The 23,991-nt window shown below is 37.3% G+C and overlaps 1 protein-coding gene and 1 long non-coding RNA gene across 7 annotated transcripts in view; one reads left to right on the forward strand and one right to left on the reverse strand.

Annotated features, from left to right (window-relative positions):
- LOC110127108 (uncharacterized) overlaps positions 1-23,991 on the forward strand; it is a 97,179-nt gene that overhangs the window by 42,010 nt on the left and 31,178 nt on the right. For 4 of the 5 annotated variants that reach the window (XR_002310641.2, XR_011492858.1, XR_002310639.2 and 1 more), the window contains one exon: positions 21,475-21,552. The exons of the other annotated variant lie outside the window; for it this stretch is intronic. This is a non-coding gene — a long non-coding RNA (uncharacterized lncRNA). The remainder of the gene's footprint in view (positions 1-21,474; positions 21,553-23,991) is intronic. 5 annotated transcript variants of the gene reach the window in all.
- ADAM29 (ADAM metallopeptidase domain 29) lies at positions 1,393-23,870 on the reverse strand. 2 transcript variants are annotated; one of them, XM_020877189.2, is made up of 3 exons: positions 23,782-23,870; positions 3,680-3,817; positions 1,393-3,589 (listed from the first exon to the last, which is right to left on the reverse strand). In XM_020877189.2, exon 3 carries the CDS (start codon positions 3,504-3,506, stop codon positions 1,455-1,457), a length of 2,052 nt encoding a protein of 683 aa, XP_020732848.1. In that variant the 5' UTR covers positions 3,507-3,589; positions 3,680-3,817; positions 23,782-23,870; the 3' UTR covers positions 1,393-1,454. The 2 variants fall into 2 exon arrangements, with proteins under 2 accessions (XP_020732848.1, XP_020732847.1); XM_020877188.2 differs by having other exon boundaries at positions 1,393-3,817.

The raw sequence follows: 23,991 nt of genomic DNA on the forward strand, positions 1-23,991 counted from the left end.
ACAGTTCAAAAGCATCAATCCTTCTGAGCTCAGCTTTCTGTATAGTCCAACTCTCACATCCATACATGACCACTGGAAAAGCCATAGCCTTGACTAGATGGACCTTTGTTGGCGAAGTAATGTCTCTGCTTTTTAATATGCTGTCTAGCTTGGTCATAACTTTCCTTCCAAGGAGTAAGCATCTTTTAATTTCATGGCTGCAATCACCATCTCCAGTGATTATGGAGCCCCCAAAATTAGTCAGCCACTGTTTCCACTGTTTCCCCATCTATTTCCCATGAAGTGACAGGACCGGACGCTATGATCTTAGTTTTCTGAATGTTGAGTTTTAAACCAACCTTTTCATCCTCCTCTTTCACCTTCATCAAGAGGCTCTTTAGTTCCTCTTCACTTTCTGTCATAAGGGTGGTGCCATCTGTATATCTGAGGTTATTGATATTTCTCCCAGCAGTCTTGATTCTAGCTTGTGCTTCTTCCAGCCCAGCATTTCTCATGATGCATGTAAGTTAAATAAGCAGGGTGACAATATACAGTCTTGATGTACTCCTTTTCCTATTTGGAATCAGTCTGTTGTTCCGTGTTCAGTTCTAACTGTTGCTTCTTGACCTGCATACAGGTTTCTTAAGAGTACCAAGATGAGTACTGTAACAGAATTCAATCAGAGAAGAATACTCAGTGATTTTAGGGGGATAGAATTGAATATAAGAAATTAGGTATCAAAGCTACTTAAGAGCAGGTAAAGGGAGGCATTGTGCTAGTAACTGGTTAATAGCCATAAATACTAATTAAAGATGGTGATTTCATTCATGGAGCTGAAGAGTAAAGAGAAGAGGATGGGATACTTGAATCTAGAGTGCTGTAGGACTGGCTCCATGGATCTCAACAATGAGACTCAAAGCTCTTCCTGCAGGTACTACTAGGCTAATGCAAAGGATTTGAGTCATTGGTAGAAAGATCAAAGACCTGGGGCTCAGTCCTAGCCAGCTCTGCCGGCTTGTTTTAGACCCACAGTGAGGTTGGTCTGGATTGAATTTTGTTTTTACTTTTCTTCTATTTTGGATTGAATTTTTAAAAAGGATATTGAAACTAAGTATAACTGCCAGTGTAAAATCTGCTATTGAGATAAGATTGACACACACAGATCACCCAGATTTCCAAGTCCCCGGCGTTCACCCTACCACAGATCTGAGGTCTGATACTGTAGAAATGTGCTTCCTATAATGCAGAATACAAAATGGGAAGCAGCTTTGGAGCTGAAAAGCAGTAACTTAAAAACTGATAAACCACTCATGTGTCTGTCATGCCTTTTTCTAGAAAATATAAAGAAAGAAATAAATCTCTAAAGAAATAAAATTTCTAATTGTTTAAAATAAAGAAGAATAAGGAGAAACATTATAGGAGTTATGTTTTTAATGCATATCTATTCAGATACATTTTTTTGGTAGTAACTGTTTTTATTTCCCATGTCGACTCGGAGTTTTTTGCTTTGGATTTTCCTCTTGAGGCTGATTTTTTCTCTTTTTTTCCTTAGGCTTTTTCCTCATACAAAGCAACAGAAGACAACATAATAAAATTAACAATGCAATAAATAATGCTATTGCCACGTAAATCTTGGGTATTTTCTTTCTCTTAGGGGGTGGGCCACTGTCAACACTACCTCCGTCGCCTCGTTTTACGCAATTGGGAGGGTCCCACTTATAGTTGCAGTGGCAGTGATGTTTATTGTTGCAGATCCCCCTCATGTTACAGAACGTAGGGGAACAATTACTATCCAAGCGAGAGATATGGACACACTTCCTTCCGATGCAGACATGCTCTGGGCCACACTCTGTGCCATCCCTCACTTCACCAATGTCAGGTATGCCCATCCCAAAATGGTAGTCTGTACCCCAGCAGGTGGCACTGTTAAAGCGAGTTCCATGCATTGTAGAATGCTCTGTCAGAACAGGAATTTCTGCCACATTATCACACTGAATTCTTCCACAGAAGATGTCCGACATATTGCATTTTAAATATGTAGGGCCTTCGGTTCCACAGTTACCAAAACGGTCACCTTGAGTGTTTATTTGTCTGTAGCAACTGTCGTTTGCATTCTTTGCTGTTTGGCCAAAAATCTGCCTACAGTGTGCATTGCGATCATTACATCTCTTTTCATAGCAGTAGGAAATGTCATTACAGGGAATTCCATCCTCTACATATACATCATCTGGGCACATGTGGGATGATCCATTGCACCACTCTGGAAGATCACATTCATTGACCTCCTTCCTACACATTTCTCCTGATGGTAAGAACTTGCAGTCCTTGCAACAAAGCCCAAAAGCACAAACAGACCCAAAACTCAGACTGCAGTTTGTCAGACAACAGGCATCTTTTAAACACTGCTGTAAAGATCCACAGTCACACTCTTCTCCTTCTTCAACAACACCATTTCCACAGCGCTTCCTTGAAAATATGTCCTTTGTATATATAGTGTACCGCAAACATTTTGCCTTCTTTATAGCATATCCCCAAAAAAAAGAATAACTACAGTTGCTAAACTTGGCTATTGGTGGGTTGTCATGACGCATTATACATCTATTGTAACCTGCTGAACACACACACAATATAGTATCATGGGTCATTCCCAAATTATGACCTAAATGATGAGCCACTGCAATTCCAATAATGACCAAGGTTTTGTTTGCAAAAGTAACAGCTGCGCAACTGAAGTGTGGTCTGCACATTCCTCTGATAAAGCCTATACCACTTAGTCCTCTTAATGTCTTATGCATAAAAATATGTGTAGTATCATGTGCTATGCGAGCATCAATGTTATTAGCCTTCCAGACGCAAAAATCTCTCAGAGCTCTCTGTACAGCATCTATTTCAACAAGGTTTCTTTGAGTCCAGAACTCCAAACCAATTAGTAACACCTTCATACCCATTACCTGATAAATGGAATCCACAATATTTACAATAGTAAATAAATCCTCTTTCACCTTTGAGACATTCTTTTTAAAATAATTATATAGAGTATAGTCCACCACCACTGCCATTTCAATAAAGAATGAGTGGATCCACCAGCCTTCATAATTACTTTGTTTCAGAGTAAAATTATCAGTCTCTTGAAACTCAAATTGCTCTACAGTTTCCTCTTGCATAAAACCAGATTTCATGTTTGGTAACTGGGTCTCTTCACTCTCCATTTTATACACCAGGTGTTCAAATTTGGTAGAAAAAATCATGGGCTTAATTTCATAAACAACATTATTTATCTGTAATAATCCTCGAAAGCCACCAAAACAGGTACTGAGGGCAACAAGGGATTCTGGGTCCCCCTCCACATAACCATGATAGTAGCAGTCGTTCTGGACAAAAGGTTGGTCCTTCAGGAGAGCACCCTCTTCTGAGTAGGTGAACACTGGGAGGTGTCTGGACAGCAGATGTTTCTTGACCTTCATGTGGAAAACGTGTCTCTGACCCCCTAAATGCAAGCTGTAAGACAGCCGACCTGGAGGCTTCATGCCTCTGCCAGTGCCAGTTATCTTCAAGGGAATTACCACTTCTGGGGGACTGTGATATCGAAGGTTCTCGGCCTGAGTGTGTCCTGTAAGAAACAGAAACACTCCAAGCCAGTGTAGCAGGGGTATGACCCTCATATACAACAGAGATTTGATCACAGTCATTATGAAGCTACCATTATTGGTTCAGAGAAGAAGGCAGGCAGGGCTGGGAGTCACAGTTGGTCTGGCTCCTTATTCTGAACTGGTTATTGTGCAGAACTAGTCATTAAGTCTTTGTCTTCTGCCAGAGTGGAACCATTAGAACATCGGCACTGTAAGTAAAACAAAATACAACATGTGGATGGGGATGGTTAGAAAAGGGCCTGAAAGAGAGAAAAGGAAACATATACAATAAAAGTGATTACTGTTTTGATCAAGGAATGACTCTAGAAACTGCACAGAATTTGTTTTCAAGTATTTATAAGGCAGAGAGGCATTGGGGGAGTATATAAGGCTGAAAATTGGCCATAGATTTATAGTTATTGAACTTGAATGATGGATAATTAAGGATTCATTATACTGTTCTCTAAATATATGTGTGTTTGTAAACATTTCCACAGTAAATAGTTCAAAGAAATATAATCTTAAGGATAAGGCGACCATAAGTCCTGGATTGCTGGAATTATCCTAATTTACATATGTTAAATTGATATCAGTAGTAATACCTGTTTTTTTCAGTCTCAAGCCATAAATTACTCAATTACCTAAGATACATGTTAAAAGCAACAATAGCACAATAACTCAGCGAAAGTCTCCTGTTATTTTAAAATCTGTTCTATAGTACCTACCATTACCTCCCTACAAGAAAATGCTTAGTTTTCTTTCATCTTTCTTACATTAATCTCCTCATTAGACTTGTCACATTAGTAGTACTCAAGAGTATTATCTATGTCTTTCATAAATGTTAGTATCTCCTATAAAGTCTAACTAAATTCTTTATATAGTAAATAATGGTCAACTTGACTTTTATTGTTCCTTGGAGTTCTTACTGAAAAGGCATTTACACTTGATTACATTTTAATGTAGAACACTGTTCAATACCTGTAACCAATTTGCTTTTGGAACAAAGTGGTATAGGCCCACGTTTTTCTGCTTATTTTCTCTAAATACAACTAAATACTCTGGATATAATTAAATTGAAGACAAAAAATACCTCTGAAAGCTAAAAAGCAAAAGACAGACTGACTAGAGGTCTCCAGACTTGAGGAATGGCAACAGGGTGCCATAGCTCATATTTATTCAAATTAGGTACTAGAGAGGTCTTTAATACAGAATCACCATTAAGCATAGACAAAAGCAGGGAAAAAAAGCCTCAAAAATGATTTTCTCCTTCTTGAAAAATGACAGACAATTAAAAAACTCAACAGAGAACCAGTAAGATGCTCCAGCATCTACTCTTGAGCAAGTCACACGTCACTTATTCCCCCAGAGTGACAACTTCAGATATTTGTAGGCCAACTCAAAACACATTCCATAATCAGAGAACTAGTGGACTGTTCAGTCCACTTACACTGGCAATATAAAGCCCTGGCAGGTCAGCCTAACCCTCATTCAACATCTAGGTAACTGATCTGCCTTCAGAGGCAGCAGCAAAATCCCAACAATTTGATCCAACCTCAGCTCAACACTATGGCAGAGAATGGAGCCCTATATTAAACATAGCAGTATCATTCATAAAGCCTGAAATATCCCACCCCTTCACCAAATGACATAGGAGACATAGCCTATTGGCTTCTGTTCTTCACACCTCCAGAACTGAATATGGCCCAGTGACACCAGTTAAATCCAGAATAAAGATTCATTAAAACTGTGCAAAGTCAAAGACAAGAAAATTTGAAAGTGGTAAAAGCAAACAACATGTTACATACAAAAGAACCACCATAGAACTGTGAGTAGATACTTCAGCAGAAATACTGCAAGTCTAGAGGGAGTGGGGTGATGTCAAAATGCTGAAAGAAAAAAACCTATCAACTAAGAATGCCATACTTGGCAAAACTGTCTTTGAAAAAAATAAAGAAGATACAAAGACATCACCAAACAGCAAACAAGAGCTGAAGGAGTTTATCACCACTACAATTGCCTTACAAGCAGTGCTAAGGGGAGTTTTTCAAGTTGAAAGAATGCTAAAGAACAACATGACAGTATAAAAAAGTATGAAATATACATACATATTTCATATAAAAACACATAAATGTAAACTCATCTATAACAAAACTAGAATACATTATTACTTTAATTATGGTAGGTGAGCATATGGTGTTCATATGTTGGATATTCATTCAGTGGGTGTTCTTATGGTGAACACTTTTAATTTTAGAATCAAAGTCAGTCCCCTGGAGGAGGGCAAGGTAATCCAATCCAGTATTCTTGCCTGGAGAATCCCGTGGACAGAGGAGCCTGGCAGACTACAGTCCATAGGGTCACAAAGAGTTGGACACAACTGAAACAACTTAAAGTAAAAGATGAAAGAACTATAAGTAACTAAAACTAAAACACCTACATAGTAAAAATTGATATCTAAGTTGTAACAACAATAACATAAAATGTGAGCTGAAGAGAAGTTATAGTGTAGAGTTTTTGTATGCAATTGCACTTAAAAAAATTGCATACTTTAACAGTGATATTTTATGTAAGCCCCAAGTTAACCACAAAAAAATATAGTTATAGAAGTTACACACATACACAAAAACCCCAGCAAGGAATTAATAAATGTAAAATACCAAAAAAATCAACAAAATATGACATCGAAGCCAACAAGGGAGGAAGACAGATAAGAGAACAAAAAGGATTAATAGAAAACAAAGAATAAAATGACAACATTAAATCATCCCTTAACAAATAATAACTGTAAATATAGATGGATTAAACTTTCCAATCAAAAGAGAGTGACTGAATGGGTGTAAAAAAATAAGACTCAATTATATGCTGTCCAATGGAAAAAAACATTTACTTTAGACATAAGAAGACCTCAATCAAATCCCTTATGATTATACAGTGGAGGTACAGTGGAGGTGATGGATAGATTCAAGGGATTAGGTCTGGTAGACAGAGTGCCTGAAGAACTATGGATGCAGGTTTGCACCATTGTACAGTAGGTGGGGACTAAAACCATCCTCAAGGAAAAAAAACACAAGGCGGCAAAGTGGTTGTATAAGGAGTGGTTGTGTAAAGGCCTTACAAATAGCTGAGAAAAGAAGAGAAGCTAAAGGCAAAGGAGAAAAGGAAAGATATACCCATCTGAATGCAGAGTTCTAAAAAATAGCAAGAAGAGATAGAAAGCCTTCTTAAGTGAAGAATGCAAAGGAATGGAGGAAAATAACAGTATGAAAGATTAGTGATCTTGTCAAGAAAATTAGAGATACCAAGGGAAAACTTCGTGCAAATATAGGCACAGTAAAGGACAACAAGAACTTAATAGAAGCAGAATAGATTAAGAAGAGGGGGCAAGAATACACAGAGAGCTGTAGAAAGAAGGTCTTAATGACCTGGATAACCTTGATGGTGTGGTTATTTACCTAGAGGCAGACCTCCTGGAATGTGAAGTCAAGTGGGCCTTAGGAAGCATTACTACTAACAAAGCTAGTGGAGGTGATGGAATTCCAGCTGAGCTATTTCTAATCTTATAAGATGTTGCTGTGAAAGTGCTGCACTCAATATGTCAGCAAATTTGGAGAACTCAACAGTGGCCACAGGACTGGAAAAGATCAGTTTTCATTCCAATCCCAAAGAAGGGCAATGCCAAAGAATGTTCAAACCACTGTATAATTGCACTCATTTCACATGCTAGCAAGGCAATGCTCAAAATCCTTCAAGATAGGCTTCAACAATATGGGAACCAAGAACTTCCAGATGTACAAGCTGGATTTAGAAAAGGCAGAGTGACCAGAGATCAAATTGCCAACATCTGCTGGATCATGGAATAACCAAGGGAATTCCAAAATAATCTACTTCTGCTTCATTGACTACACTAAAGCCTTTGACTATGTGGATCACAGCAAACTGTGGAAAATTCTTAAAGAGATGGGAATACCAGGCTACCTTACCTGTCTCCTGAGAAACCTGTATGCAGGTCAGGAAGCAACAGTTAGAACTGGACATGGAATAACAGACTGGTTCAAAATTGGGAAAGGAGTATGTCAAGTATCATCACCCTGCTTATTTAATTTATATGCAGAGCACATCAGGCAAAATGCAGGGCTGGATGAAGTACAAGGTGGAATCAATATTGCCAGGAGAACTATCAGCAACCTTAGATATGCAGATGATACTACTTTAATGGAAGAAAGCAAAGAGGAACTAAAGAGCCTTTTGATGAAGGTGAAAGGGGAGAGTAAAAAGCCTGGCTTAAAATTCAACATTTAAAACATGAGATTATGGCATTTAGTCCATCACTTCATGGCAAATAGATGGGGAAAAAGTGGAAGCAGTGGCAGATTTCATTTTCTTGGGCTCCAAAATCACTGTGGATGGTGACTGCAGCCACAAAACTAAAGCACATTTGCTCCTTGGAAGAAAAGCTATGACCAACTTAGACAGTGTATTAAAAAGAAGAGACAACACTTTGGTGACAAAGGTCCATCTAAGTCAAAGCTATGGTTTTTCCAGTAGTCAGGTATGGATGTGAGAGCTGGACAATAAGCTTGAGCACTGAAGAATTGATGCTTTTGAATCATGCTGTTGGAGGAGACTCTTGAGAGTCCCTTGGACAACAATATCAATCCAGTCAATCCTAAAGGAAATCAACCTTGAATCTTCATTAGAAGGATTGAGGCTAAAGCTGAAGTTTCAATACTTTGGCTACCTGATGTGAAGAGCAGACTTGTTAGAAAGATGCTGACTCTGGGAAAGATTGAAGGCAGGAGGAGAAAGGGGTGACAGGGGATGTGGTGGTTGGATACTATCACCAATGCAATGGACCTGAGTTTGAGCCAACCCTGGGAGATGGTGAGTAACAGGAAAGCGTGGTGGGCTGCAGTCAGTGGGTCACAAAGAGTCAGACATGACTTAGTGACTAAACAACTACAACAACAAAGCAACAAATAGTGAATAACTCCGTGAATATACTCAAAACCACTGTATCTTACACTTTAAAGGCTGAACTTAATGTAAACTATAGCACTATAGCACTATTATAATAAAGAGAAATGCAGGATGATGAACTTTATAATTATTTTATGACCCTAAAGAATAGTATGGTAGGCATGCATCTTCTTGATTTTCTGAAATTGAATGAATATCTCCAGGGTTTTTTCTTCCTTGTGTTAGAGAGAGAATTGTCGGCAACTCAGATTACACTCGGCCTTCTCAGTATTTTCTCTCAGCTTGAAGTGATACTCAGAGGACTCAGTATTTTGCCCCCTTTCTTTTCTCTGGAACTTTCTCTCATTTCTAAGGGGGTTGTATAACTTCTAAGCACAGTGAGGAGGGAACAAAGACTCTGTTTTGTGAATGTGTTTTGTCTTTTGGTGGTTGCTATTCTCCTCATGCTCAGGCAGAGATCGCCTGGCATGACCCACTAACTCCAATCTGACCACTAGTTTTATGAATCAATGTGTTTTGTTCTCTTGATTCTTCTTCAGACCATATAGGATGTAACTGTGAGGATACCACATCTTTTTTATTTCATTCACCTGTCAATGAATGATGTTTAGGTTTTTATCTATGTTTTGGCTATTGTAAATAGTGCTGCTATGAATATATCATGTATCTTTTTGAATTATAGTTTTGTCTGAATATATGCCCAAATTGGGATTGCCGGATCATATGGCAGCTCTGGGCTTCCTGGGTAGCGCTAGTGGTAAAGAACCTGCCTGCCAACGCAGGAGATATAAAGAGATGCAGGTTCCATCCTTGGGTCGGGAAGATCCCCTGGAGGAGGACATGGCAACCCACCACAATATTCTTGCCTGGAGAATCCCATGGACAGAGGAGCCTGGCAGGTTACAGTCCGTGGGGTCACAAAGAGCTGTACATGACTGAAGCGACTTAGCATGTACTCATGGCAAACCTATTTTTAGTTTTCTGAGGAATCTCCATACTGTTTTCCATAGTGGCTGCACCAATTTACATTCTCACCAATAGTGCAGAAGGGTTCTCCTTTCTCTACATTCTCCAGTATTTGCTATTTGTAGACTTTTAAAATGATGGCCATTCTGGCTGGTGTGCAGTAGTACCTCATTATAGTTTTGATTTGCATTTCTCTAATAATTAGTGATATGAGCATCTTTTCATGTGCCTATTGGCCATCTGTATGTCCTCTCTGGAGAAATGTCTGTTTAAATCTTCTGCCTATTTTTTTGATTGGGGTTGTTTGTTAGAAAATAGTTTTTAGACATAACGAAAGCTCGGTTGTAAAATAATACAAAAAAAATAAATTGGAACTTAATGAAAGTAAAAACATTTGCTCTAGAATATCTTAAGAGAATGAAAACACATGTCACAGGTTGGGAGAAAATATTTGCAAACAATTGTTAAAGGATTTGTACCTGGTTTATATAAAGAATTTTTCAAACTTAACAGTAAAAAACAAACAACCCCCCCAGATTTAAAAAATATTCAAAATGTTTCAGCAGACATTCCACCAAAAAGATATAGAGATGGCAAACAAGCATATAAAGATAGTATCTTTATTAGTAAATGCAGTGGAAAATGAGATTGTTTTCTTACTCTCTTGTTTTGATAGTTCATTGTTAGTATATAGAAATGCAACAGATTTTTGTGTATTGATCTTCTATCCTGCAAATTTACTAAATTTATTAGTTCCAACAGTTTTTGGTGGCGTACTTAGGATTTTTATACATATAACATGTTATCTGCAAACATGATAGTTTTCTTTTTCCCTTTCTTATTTGGATGCCTCATTTCTTTTCTTGCTTATTTGCTCTGGTTTAGACTTCTGGTACTAAGTTGAATAAAGGTGGAAAGGCTAGATATCCCTGTCTTGTTCCTGATCTTAGTGAAAATATTTTTAGCTTTCAACCTTTTAACCTTTTTAACCTTGAGTGTGGGAAGAGCTATAGGCTTGTGATATATTGTGTTGAAGTGTGCCTTTTTTGTGAAGAGTGTTCTCCATATACCCAATTTGTTGAGCATTTTTATCATGAATAGATGCTGAGTTTTGTTAAGGGATTTTCCTGCATCTATTAAGTTGATCGTATGATTATTGGCAATCATATTATTTTGTTATCAGTTATCACTGATTTTCTTAACGTGGTGTAAAAATACCAATTAATTTGTGTTTGTTGAATCACTCTTACATCCTGGAAATAAATTCTACTTGATCATGACTTATGATCCTTTTAATGTATTTGTAAATTCAGTTTGTCCACATTTTGTTGAGGATTTTGACATCTATCTTAAGCATGGATATTGACCTATTGGTCTTATATGTCATTTAAGTCCAGTGTTTCCTTTTTGATTTTTGGCTTGGATGATCTACCCGTTGATAAAAGTGTGATGTTGGAGTCCTCTACTATTTTTGTGTTGCTCTTTTTTTCTCCCCTTAGGTCTATTAATGTTTGCTTTATACATTTATGTGTGTGCATATATATCTACAAATTTATATCCTCTTTGGATTGAAGCAAAGCTTCTGTAGGCTAAGGAACCTATGACTAGGAGGCAGTGTCACAAAGTGGGTATCAGTCTGCAGCACTGTTGCTAGGTTGCAGTACTAGCACTTATGCTTACTAGATGTATTATTAAACTCTCACAGAGTTGGTTTCTTTTTTGTAAAATAGAAATGAAATGTATACTTCCTGGGATGGTTTTGGTGGTTGAATGAGATAACTGAAGTTAAATATTTTGGATAATGCCTACCATGTTAAATATTTGATAAATAATAGTTTTATTATTTTTAAATAAAACCAACAATGTTTTCACAAGTTTCCAGTTCATTATGTTTAATGATCTACAAAAGATGTTTTCTTTTATACTAAACAGGAAATAGTTTTCTGAAATGGATTTGGAGGGAAGTTGATTTTCATTAAAGAGTGTCTCTGTTTGAAGCAGTGTTTCTATTGAGTGATTCCATATCTTTAGAAACATCTGCACCTTAATACTTTGATTCTATTTGTTTTTCAGCAAGCAAGAAAACAGAAAATATATACTGAGAATTTTCAGCTTTTTTCTAAACCTTTCAAAGTAATTTTTGTCATCAATTTTCCCTAATATTTTATCTTCTGTTTGGTTCACTTCTCTGCTTTTTTGGGAGCACAAGATTTTGCATAATGAACTGAACAGCCACTTCCGCTTTCCTTTGAAATGGATACTTTTACTGGTTCCTTTTTATTGGTGTAAGTACAAGAGGTGTGAAAACTCTTTCAGATTTAGTGATTTAAAACAAAATATTCCTGTGAACATTTGAGTTGAACAGTTTAAACACTTGAGTTGAACAGTTTTAAAAGGGAAAACTGCATAAAGTATCCTGCCTCCCCGCCCCCCACCGACCCCCATCTCATTGTGAGGTATTTCCTTTAATCTTATTTTTAACTGAAGATCCATTTAGTTAATTCAATGATATATTTCTTAGCCTTGGAGACTTGAACATATGAAAGGAGCAAGATTGCCATGATATTTTAATTGCACAAAAGAAAAAAGCAAAACTGCTTTTTAGAACAGTTTTGGATTTACAGAAAAATTATAAATATAGTACAGAGTTCCCATATATGCTCATGCCCATTTTCCTCATAAGTAACATCTTATATTAAATTTTCTATATTATATATATTTATATTTTATATAATTATATATTAATATATAATTATATATTATATAACTATATATTATATTACCCTCTTCACAGTTAACAAACCAGTATTGACATATTATTAAAGCCCACATTTATTTCAGATTTCCTTATTTTCTACCTGATGTCTGTTTTTATTTCTGAGACCCCATCCTGGACACCACATTATGATAAGCCATTGTGTCGTCTCAGGTTCCTTTGGCTATGGCATTGTTGTTTTTGATGACCTTGACATTTTGGGGAGCTCTGGGCAGTTGTTTTGCAGAATACCCCTCAATTGAGGCTTACCTGAGTTTTTAAAAATGATTAGATTGAGATGATAAGTTTTTGTAAGGAAGGTCACAGAGGTTAATTTCCATTTCTTCACATCATATCCAGGTGCCTACTAACAACTGATATCACTGTTGATGTTGCTCATCTGGCTTGGTTGTTTTTGTTGCTCGTTGTTCAGTCGCTAAGTAACATCTGACTGTTTGAGACCCCCATGAACCGTAGGACACCAGGCTTCTCTGTCCTCCACTGTCTCCTGGATTTGCTCAAATTCATGCCCATTGAGTAGGTGATGCCATCTAACCATCTCATCCTCTATTGCACCCTTCTCCTTTTGCCTTCAGTCTTTCCCAGCCTTTTCTGGCTTGGTAGTGTTGTCCAATTTCTCTACTGTAAAGTTACTCTGTTTTCCATTTCTTCATATTGTACTCTTTGAAAAGATGCCATTTTGTGCAGCCCATATCTAAGGAATGGGGAATTGTGCACTTATCCTAAATTCCTAACTCACACTAATTCTTTTATTGCCTTTTTGTTGCATTTTCCAGAATGTCTTGTAACTGAAATCATGCTATGCAGCTTTTTCAGATTGTTTTCTTTCACTTAGCAGCATGCACTTAAAGTTCATGCATGTTTTTGTTGTTGTTGTCGCTTCCTGTGTCTGTGTGTTTGCTCAGTCATGTCCAGCTCTTTGTGACCCCATGGACTGCAGCCCTCCAGGCTCCTCTGTCCATGGGATTTCCCAGGCAAGAATACTGGAGCAGTTTGCCATTTCCTTTATAGTTCATTTCTTTTTATTACTGAATGTTATCCCAATGTGTTGATAAAATCAGCATGTTTACTTATTCACATATTGGAAGTCATTTGATTTCTTTTGGTTTTTGGTGATTGTGGATAAAGCTGATAACAAACATTTTTATTATCAAAAAAGTGTTTTAGTTTTGTACAAACATAAGTTTTCAAATCATTTGCATAAATACTGAGGAGTATGATTGTTGGATTTTATGGTAAAACTATATTTAACTCTGCAGGAAACTTACAAGCCATCTTCTAAGGTGTTTGTACCATAGTGCTTCTACCAATAATGAATGCACTGCATCCTTAGCGGGAATTTTTATTGTACATTTTTTGGATCTTACTCATTCTAACAGATGTGTAGGAGTATTTCATTGTTGTTTTAATTTGCAATTTCCTGATGATAAATGATTTTGAGGATTCCTTCCTGTGTTTATTTTCCATTTACATATTTTCTTTGATAAAGTGTTTGCTCAGATATTATTTTGCATTTCTAAATTGAGTTGTTGGTATTATTATCGTTGAGTTTTAAAGGTGATTTGTTTCATATTTTGGATCAGATCCTCTGTCATATTTATACTTTGCATATAATTTGTCCAGTCTGTGACCACCTTTTAAATTTTCCTTACAATGTTTTCCACAGAGCAGAATTTTTAATTTAATAAAATCCAGTATATAATTTTTATTCTTTTATGAATCATACTATTGGTGTTAAAACTAAAAAATTTTTGTCAAAGCATCCAGACATTGTTTTATGTTTTCTTCTGGAAATTTTGCATTTGCATGATTTATATTTATGTCTAGGACCCATTTTGAGTTAATATTTATGAAAGTTATTAGATTGTGTCTTTGTTCAATATCAATCATTTGTCAAAAGATTATCTTTCTCTGTTGACTTGCTTTTATTACCTCAACAAAAATCAGGAGATTATATTTGTGTGGGTTTGTTTCTAGGCTCTCTATTCTGCTTCATTAATGTGCACACTTTCACCAGTGCCATGCTTTTTTTCCTTTTTTAACTATAACTTTATACTGAGCCAGATAGAATAGTCCTCCAACTTTATTGTTGTTTAAAATTATATGGGTTATTCTAAGTCTTTGGCCTTTCCTTAAAACTTAGAACCTGTTGATAACTATCTATAAAATAGCTTCCTGGGTTTTTGATTATAATTGTGTTGAATATATAGATCAATTTGAGAAGTGATACTTTAATAATATTTAGTTTTTCAATCCATAAACATATTTCTCTGTTTATATCAATGTTCTTTGATTTTTCAAATCAGAATTTTATAATTTTTCACACTTAGATTCTGCATATATTTTGTTATACTCAAACTGATGTCTTTTTTTCCATCTTTTTGAACTATTGGCAAATTTTTATATTTCTAAATATTTGGAAATTTTCCAACTCTTGTTCCATTTTGTTTTTTATTTCTAGCTTAACTCTGGTGTGGTTTGAAAGCATGCTTTATTTGAGAAATTGGTAGTCAGAGAAACAGTAAAGTTATCGAAGATGTGAATGATCCTATAAAACATCTTGATCTGCCATTGCTAGGACACTGTGCCCTATTTGTCTAAACCAGACATTCTCTTCAAGTATGCATCGAGCATTCAGTAAAGTATACCATAAGCAGGATCATAAACCAAAACTCAGTAGATTTCAAAATATTGAAATAGTTCAAAGTATGTTATCTAACATAACAGAATCAAATTTGAAATTAGTACTAAGATATCTAGAAAAGCCTTTAACATTTGTAAACTGAGCCATACACTCCCATATCATCTCTATGTTGGTAAAGAAATCTCAAGAAAAATTTAAAAACTGTTTTAAACTGAATGGTAATGAATAATAAAACATCTAAATTATGTAGTTTGTAGCTAAAGCAATGCTTTTATTAGGAAATAGTAAACATATGCTATTAGAAAAATAGAAAATGCTATCATTAGAAATTTTCTAATAACAAGAAAGACAATCAGGGAAGAAAAAGAGCAAATTAAATCTAAAGCAGGCAGAAGGAAAGATGTAATAAAGAGTAGAAACCAAGGAAACAGAAAATTAGCAAGGCACAATTTTCTTCATTGAAAAAACTAATAAAAATGATATGTCTCCAGTGAGAATAATCAGATAAGAGGAAGCATACATTACCAATTTCAAGAAAGAAAAAAGTGCTATCACTTCAGATCCTATAGACATTAAAGGGATAAAGGGGATATTATGAATAACTTCATGAACTGAATAATTTCCTTGAAAACACACAATTTAGTAAAAGTAATCTAAGATTACATAGAAAATATCAATTGCCATTAATCTTTCAAAGAAATTGAATTTATAAATCTCCTGCTCCAATAAAATTTCAGGCACAGATGATGTCAATGCTATGTTCTAAAATCATTTCATGAAGAAATAATACCAGTGAAGCTCCTTCTGCACAAGGACAGAATGACCATATCTCAACTTGCTTTATGAGGCAAACTTAACTCTGATATCAAAACCTTTCAAAGATATTAGATATCAGAAGTAAATTTATTAATTATTGTCAGACCTAGCCTCAATCTGAACAAAATATTAGCAATCAAATCTATAAAGTGGTAGTATGGCATGTCCCAAAAGGAGTTTATTACAAGAATCAAATTAGCTTGCATTTGGAATGAATACATGTAATCACAGGAATAAAAATTTGTAACTATGTATGGCAACCACTTTAAATTAGATTTATTGTAGTGATTCTTTTTTAGAGTTAGAACATTACTTTGCATACCTGAAACTAGTGTTTTGTGTCGACTAAATCTCAATTAAAAATAATAAAAATTTGCCTTGGGGCTTCCGTGGTGTCTCAGTGGTAAAGAATCCGCCTGCCAATGAAGAGGGCATGCGTTTGACTCCTGATCTGAGAGGATCTCACATACTGTGGAACAGCTAAGCCCATGAGCCACATCTACTGAGCCTGTGCTCTGGAGCCTGGGAACGGCAACCACTGAGGCTACTTGCCACAGCTACTAAAGCCTGAACACCCTAGAACACAAGCTTCATAACAAGAGAAGCCACCACAATGAGAAGCCAGTGTACCACAACTAGAGAGCAACCCTTGCTTGCTGCAACTAGAGATGAGCCCACACAGCAACGAAGACCCAGCACAGCCATAAACAAGTGAATAAATAAAATTATTTTCAAAAGTCTGCCTTAATAATAAAAAATGTCAAGCATATAAAATTGAAAAGTATATGAGTATGACAATAACAAAATTTGTGCTCAGTTCAGTTCAGTCGCTCACTTGTGTCCGACTTTTTGTGATCCCACGGCCTGCAGCATGCCAGGCCTCCCTGTCCATCACCAACCCCCGGAGTCCACTCAAACTCATGTCCATTGAGTCGGTGATACCATCCAACCATCTCATCCTCTGTCATCCCCTTCTCCTCCCACCTTCAATCTTTCCCAGCATCAGGATCATTTCAAATGAGTCAGTTCTTCACATCAGGTGCTGGGTTTAGGCAATTTCAGGCTAGAGAATGAGTCAGAGGAACACTTGGGGAGAGTCTTGGTTGCTCTATGGTTTACATTAGTTTCTAATAAATAATTTCTAAAACACAATTGCTACTGCCACAGGGACACTTATGTAGTTAGCATAATAAATAATAACTTTTATGACTTTGTCTTTTGATGTCACTCTGTTTATATCTTTTAGTGATTTGTGTAAGAGCACCATGTAACATATATTAATATGAAAAAGAGGTATTAAAGTTACATGTATAATAATGTTAACACTATGTAAAAGTGAATTTTCAAGACCATTAATGATTTCTCTTTAAAGTGGATTATGGAAGTCAAATATCCTATGTTTGAAAATGACATCTCATTATCATGTATGCTCTCCACCATTTTTAGTCTTATTTTAACCTCATTTTAATAATTTTATTTTGAGTAATGCCAGTATATTTACTTTGTAATTACCCCCACTGTTAAAAATAATAGGTTTCCTCCCAGAGCATTCTCATATATATTAATAAGTCTTCAAAGGAAAGATCCTCCTCAAATTACACTGGGGTTATGTCCTTATAAACTCATTATTAATTGAAAATATGCATGTCAAAATGCATTTGATACACCTGATGTACCAAGCATCACAGCTTAGCCCAGCCTGCCTTAAATATGCTCAGAGTACTTACATTAGACTACAGTGAAGCAAAATCATCTAACACAGTGCCTGTTTGTTGAATATTTCATGTAATTTATTGAATTCTGCAATGATAGTGAAAAACAGAATGGGCATATGGATAGAGAATGGTGGTAAGTAGATTTAGGTGTATTTCCACTTTCCTGGTGGCTCAGACAGAGAGTCTGATGAACTATGGACGGAGGTTCATGACAGTGTACAGGAGACAGGGATCAAGACCATCCCCGTGGAAAAGAAATGCAAAAAGGCAAAATGGTTGTCTGAGGAGACCTTAAAAATTGCTGTGAAACGAAGAGAAGCAAAAATCAAAGGAGAAAAGAAAAGATATTCCCATTTGAAGGCAGAGTTCCAAAGAATAGCCAGGAGAGATAAGAAAGCCTTCCTCAGCGATCAATGCAAAGAAATAGAGGGAAACAACAGAATGGGAAAGACTAGAGATCTCTTCAAGAAAATTAGAGATAGCAAGGGAACATTTCATGCAAACATGGGCTCAATAAAGAACAGAAATGGTATGGACCTAACAGAAGCAGAAGATATTAAGAAGAGGTGGCAAGAATACCCAGAAGAATGATACAAAAAGATCTTCATGACCCAGATAATCACAATGGTGTGATCACTCACCTAGAGCCAGACATCCTGGAATGTGAAGTCAAGTGGGCCTTAGAAAGCATCACTACAAACAAAGCTAGTGGATGTGATGGAATTCCAGTTGAGCTATTTCAAATCCTGAAAGATGATGCTGTGAAAGTGCTGCACTCAATATGCCAGCAAATTTGGAAAACTCAGCAGTGGCCACAAGACTGGAAAAGGTCAGTTTTCATTCCAATCCCTAAGAAAGGCAATGCGAAAGAATGTTCAAACTACCACACAATTACACTCATCTCACATGCTAGTAAACTAATGCTCACAATTCTCCAAGCCAGGCTTCAGCAATACGTGAACCGAGAACTTCCAGATGTTCAAGCTGATTTTAGAAAAGGCAGAGGAACCAGAGATCAAATTGTCAATGTCTGCTGGATCATTGAAAAAGCAAAAGAGTTCCAGAGAAACATCTATTTCTGCTTTATTGACTCTGCCAAAGCCTTTGACTGTGTGGATCACGATAAACTGGTGAGAATTCTTAAAGAGATGGGAATACTAGACTACCTGACCTGCCTCTTGAGAAACCTGTATGCAGGTCAGGAAGCAACAGTTAGAACTGGACTTGGTATAACAGACTGATTCCAAATAGGAAAAGGAGTATGTCAAGGCTGTATATTGTCACCCTGGTTATTTAACTTATACGCAGAATACATCATGAGAAACGCTGGGTTGGAAGAAGCACAAGCTGGAATCAAGATTGCCAGGAGAAATATCAATAACCTCAGATACTCAGATGACACCACCCTTATGGCAGAAAGTGAAGAGGAACTAAAAAGCCTCTTGATGAAAGTGAAAGAGGAGAGTGAAAAAGTTGGCTTAAAGCTTAACATTCAGAAAATTAAGATCATGGCATCTGGTCCCATCACCTCATGCGAAATAGATGGGGAGACAGTGGAAACAGTGACAGACTTTATTTTTTTGGGCTCCAAAATCACTGCAGATGGTGACTGCAGGCAAGAAATTAAAAGACACTTACTCCTTGGAAGGAAAGTTATAACCAACCTAGATAGCATGCTAAAAAGCAGAGACATTACTTCACCAACAAAGGTCCATCTGGTCAAAGCTATGGTTTTTCCAGTAGTCATGTATGGATGTGAGACTTGGACTATGAAGAAAGCTGAGCACAGAAGGATTGATGCTTTTGAACTGTGGTGTTGGAGAAGACTCTTGAGAGTCCCTTGGACTGCAAGGAGATCCAACCAGTCCATCCTAAAGGAGATCAGTCCTGGGTGTTTATTGGAAGGACTGATGCTGAAGTTGAAACTCTAATACTTTGGATACCTCATGCGAAGAGTTGACTCATTGGAAAAGGCCCTGATGCTGAGAAGGATTGGAGGCAGGAGGAGAAGGGGCCGAAAGAGGCTGAGATGCCTGGATGGCATCACCGACTCGATGGACGTGAGTTTGAGTAAGCTCCAGGAGTTTGTGATGGACAGAGAGACCTGGTGTGCTGTGATTCATGGGGTTGCAAAGAGTCGGACACAACTTAGTGACTGAACTGAACTGAACTGAACTGGTGGCTCAGATGGTAAAGAATCTTCCTGTAATGTGGGAGACCTGAGTTTGATCCCTGGGTTGGGAAGATCCACTGGAGGAGGGCATGGCAACACACTCTAGCATTCTTGCCTGGAGAGTCCCCATGGACAGAGGAGCCTGGGGGGCTATAGTCCATAGGATCACAAAGAGTCAGACACAACTGAGCGACTAAGAACATTCACATATACACACATACCCTTGTGACTGGGGCTTCCCTAGTGCCTCAAATGGTAAATAATTTGCCTGCAATGCAGGAGACCCAGGTTTGATCCCTGGGTTGGGAAGATCCGTTAGAGAAGGAATGGCAACCCACTCCAGTACTCTTGCCTGGAGAACCACATGGACAGAGGAGCCTGGTGGGCTACAGCCCATGGGGTCACATAGAGTAGGATACTACTGAGTGCCACACACACAAATACACTCTTGTGATTGCGTGGCTGACAGGAAGCTGTGGCTGCCACTGCCCAGCATCACAATAAAGGATCAGACAAAATGTCGAAAAAGATCAAAACTCTAAATTCAGGTACAGTTTCTACTGAACACATATAGCTTTCTCACTATTGGAAAGTTGAAAAATCCTGTTGAGTCACGATAAATCAGGAATCATCTGTACTTCATTGCTGGATTTCATTCATTCAGATTATAATGCCAGAGATATTTTTAGGGATTCAAGCACAATATTTTTCTTGTAAAATCACATAGATTCACTCTGAAAGGCCAATATCATATCTAAAGTTACTTTGCTCTTAACTACTAACTACCTGCCCAAATTAGTGACATTTTGGGCCAAGAGTTGGTGGCATTTTCTAGTTGGCCTCGACAAGTCTCTGAACCATAGCATGTAGAATTCACCCTATTTCTGATTGTTTTGTAAAACATGAAGAGGCTGAAGCAGAGGAAAAAAATCCAGAATTCTCCTTATGTGATTAGGGTTTTTGTCCTAAAATCCAGGTACAGATGATCTCACTCTAAAACTCATATAACTAACTCTTCTTCTGTTGAGAGTGGAAACTGATGGGTGGCAATGGGTGCTAGGTGATAGTCTCACCTACACCCTTTAGGCAGACATCAGTGTAAAAAGGTAACATAGCCCTGTCCAGTTTTGGATAACAGCCAGTAGGCTTTTGTACTCCAAACTCATTATCAGTTGCTAGAGGGCACCCAGTGATTTTTGATCAAAATGCCCTTGTGGGTTTGTCCAATAATATTTTAAATTTTCTGTACTACTTATTAACAAAAGTCAATGAAATAAATATCTCCTCCCTAATGTTGAGTGAGTACAGTGACCAATTTATCCTAGATGTGTGGGTAATAAATATCATGTAAAATTTTTCAAAATTATCTGAGGCTATAAGCAGTCACTCTAACTGTGGGAGGAGTTATTTCCATGTAATAAATGTTTTTTCTTACTCTGGACTAAAGGCTGGCATTATATAATATTTCATAATATTCTCTTTGATATTCTCCAAAGACATGGTCTCTTTTAGTATTGTGAGGTTTGGGGTCTTAATAGTGATTGCCTGTTTGGCATAATGATCAACAAGGTCATTTCCTTTGGCTTGAGTATCTCTTTATGGACATCTAACCTGAAAATAGCCAATTCCTTAAAAAAAAAATTAGAGCTATTAAAATATCCCTAATATGCTGACCATTCTAAATTAGGGTTCCTCCTTAGATTAAGCATCTCTATTCTAAAGCTTTTAGAAATCATAGACTATTTCAAAAGTGTTTCTACCGTTAGTGTGTATATAAACACCCTACTTTTTTCATTTAGCCAGGAAGCTTATGGGGATCAGAACCAACTTTGTCATCTGGGCAAATTTTGCTTCTAGAAAGGGATCATATTCTAGTGGTGAGTTGAGATCTGTTATAATGTATCCTGCCTGATATTTTCTGGTTCCATTATTAAGATATGATCTACAAACAAGATTAAATCTAGTTTTCCAGGCATGTTTTAATACAGCTATTAGGATTGTTTTGATAAATCTATCAGATATTTGAAAACCAGCACTTAGGGACTAATGAGCTTTCCTTCTATGCAAGAAAAGTAGAATTTAAAGTATTACAATGATGAATGGAAATACAGTAAGTAATATGGCTTGATAGGAAATAGCCTTCCTACTGGTAAATATTGCATAGTTTTAGTGGACAGCAAAATTTAGCAGCTTAAACCATTAAGTTTAAGATAAACCCTAAAAGAAATTATGTTAGCGGAAGCCTCTATGATGTTGCAACTGTGGCAATCAGCTTTAAATTGAGTAGAACTTTGATACTGGGCTAATGGAAAACACTTACCTGATACTGATCTGTGATAATTCCATAGTGTTGAGTCAGAACACTGAGGGCTTGTTCAGATCCCTCATGTATGAATAGGTAGTGAGATTAGTGACAAGGTAGGCCTATAGTGGGGCTTCCCTGGTGGCTCAGTGGTAAAGAATCTCCTTGCCAATGTAGTAGATGTGGGTTCATTCCCTGGGTTGGGAAGATCCCCTGGAGAAGGAACCCACTCCAGTGTTCTTGCCTGGAAAATTCCACGGACAGAGGAGCCTGGTGGGCTATAGTCCGTGGGGTCGCAAAGGGTTGGACTCAACTTAGCCACTAAACAACAGCAACAAGGCCCTTTGTGAGAGGTTATTGAATTTTTTAAAGCACAAAATGCCTATTCATGTTTAAACTCCCAGGTAAGAGATTTGGTTAACAAAGATGTGGTTAAGTCATACAGTATTGGCAATTTCTGAAAATTGGTGTGGTAGGAAGAATGCTTAAAACAGTCCCCCAAATTTCCTGATATAACCCTGGTATAATTGTCTCCCCTGTGTGTAGATAAGGGCCTGTGAAAATGATAAATAGCACTTGTGTGATTAGATTTTGTTACATGGCAAAGGTGAAAATATTTTATGGGTGTAACTGAGATCCCTAATTAGTTGACTGAGTGATTCAAAGGGATATTATTTTGGGAAGGACTGACTTAATCAGATGAAAACCTCTTGATGAAAGTGAAAGAGGAGAGTGAAAAAGTTGGCTTAAAGCTCAACATTCAGAAAACTAAGATCATGGCATCTGGTCCCATCCCTTCATGGCAAATAGATGGAGAAACAGTGGAAACAGTGGCAGACTTTATTATTTTGGACTCCAAAATCACTGCAGATGGTGACTGCAGGCATGAAATTAAAAGATGCTTACCCCTTGGAAGAAAAGTTATGACCAACCTCGACAGCATATTAGAAAGCAGAGACATTACTTTGCCAACAAAGGTTCATATAGTGAAAGCTATGGTTTTTCCAGTAGTCATGTATGGATGTGAGAGTTGGACTATAAAGTAAGCTGAGCACTGAAGAATTGATGCTTTTGAACTGTGGTGTAGGAGAAGACTCTTGAGAGTCCCTTAGACAGCAAGGAGATCCAATCAGTCCATCCTAAAGGAAATCAGTCCTGAATATTCATTGGAAGGACTGATCTTGAAGCTGAAACTCCAATACTTTGGCCACCTGATGTGAAGAACTGATTCATTGGAAAAGACCCTGATCCAGGGAAAGATTGAAGGCGGGAGGAGAAGGGAACGACAGAGGATGAGATGGTTAGATGGCATCACTGACTCAAAGGACATGAGTTTGAGTAAGCTCCGGGTGTTGGTGATGGACAGGGAGGCCTGGCGTGCTGCAGTCCATGGGGTAGCAAAGAGTCGGACATGACTGAGCGGCTGAACTGAACTAAATTGAACTATTAGGATGTAGGAATTGATTACTAGATTTCTACTCCTGAGATTTTGAACAAATCATTATCCCTGCCCTTTGGATTTTTTTTTCCTTTTCTTTCTTAGCTTAGAAAATAGAACTATTACAAAGAGTAATAACAAGGTTAATGACATTTCTCTCTTTGGTTTTTATCTTGCTACTGATTTCAGTACTTCCTTTGGTTCTGGTTTTAGAGGGTGTGTTCCAAGCCTGGGGAGATGTCTGGGGAGTTCAGCTCAAATGATGTTGGAAAATCAGCATTATTTATGCCCAGAAGTATGATCATTCCTTAGACATGTAACTTCTATTAAGAGTACAGGTAAATCAATGTTTAAATTATCTATGACCTGATAATGATCAAGGAGTCCTCAGGAATGTCCAGGAATATGCCATCAGGAGAGCTTCTATTTTAGAGTAAATCCCCTACCCCACCCCATTTAGATAGTGGGTGTGATGTCACAAGGAGAGAAGAATGTTTCTCTCTGAAAGGTCTGAGGGTGACAGCCTGGGCCAGGCAAAGTGTTTGAAGGCTATTGAAAGTACCTAGCACTTGATTG

Source organism: Odocoileus virginianus, chromosome 18, assembly GCF_023699985.2.
Source record: "Odocoileus virginianus isolate 20LAN1187 ecotype Illinois chromosome 18, Ovbor_1.2, whole genome shotgun sequence".
In the NCBI taxonomy this organism is placed as follows: domain Eukaryota; kingdom Metazoa; phylum Chordata; class Mammalia; order Artiodactyla; family Cervidae; genus Odocoileus; species Odocoileus virginianus.

Bases quoted from the DNA above. Each gene is read 5' to 3' on its own strand.
- ADAM29 (XM_020877188.2), bottom strand. From the start codon at position 3,668: ATGACTGTGATCAAATCTCTGTTGTATATGAGGGTCATACCCCTGCTA.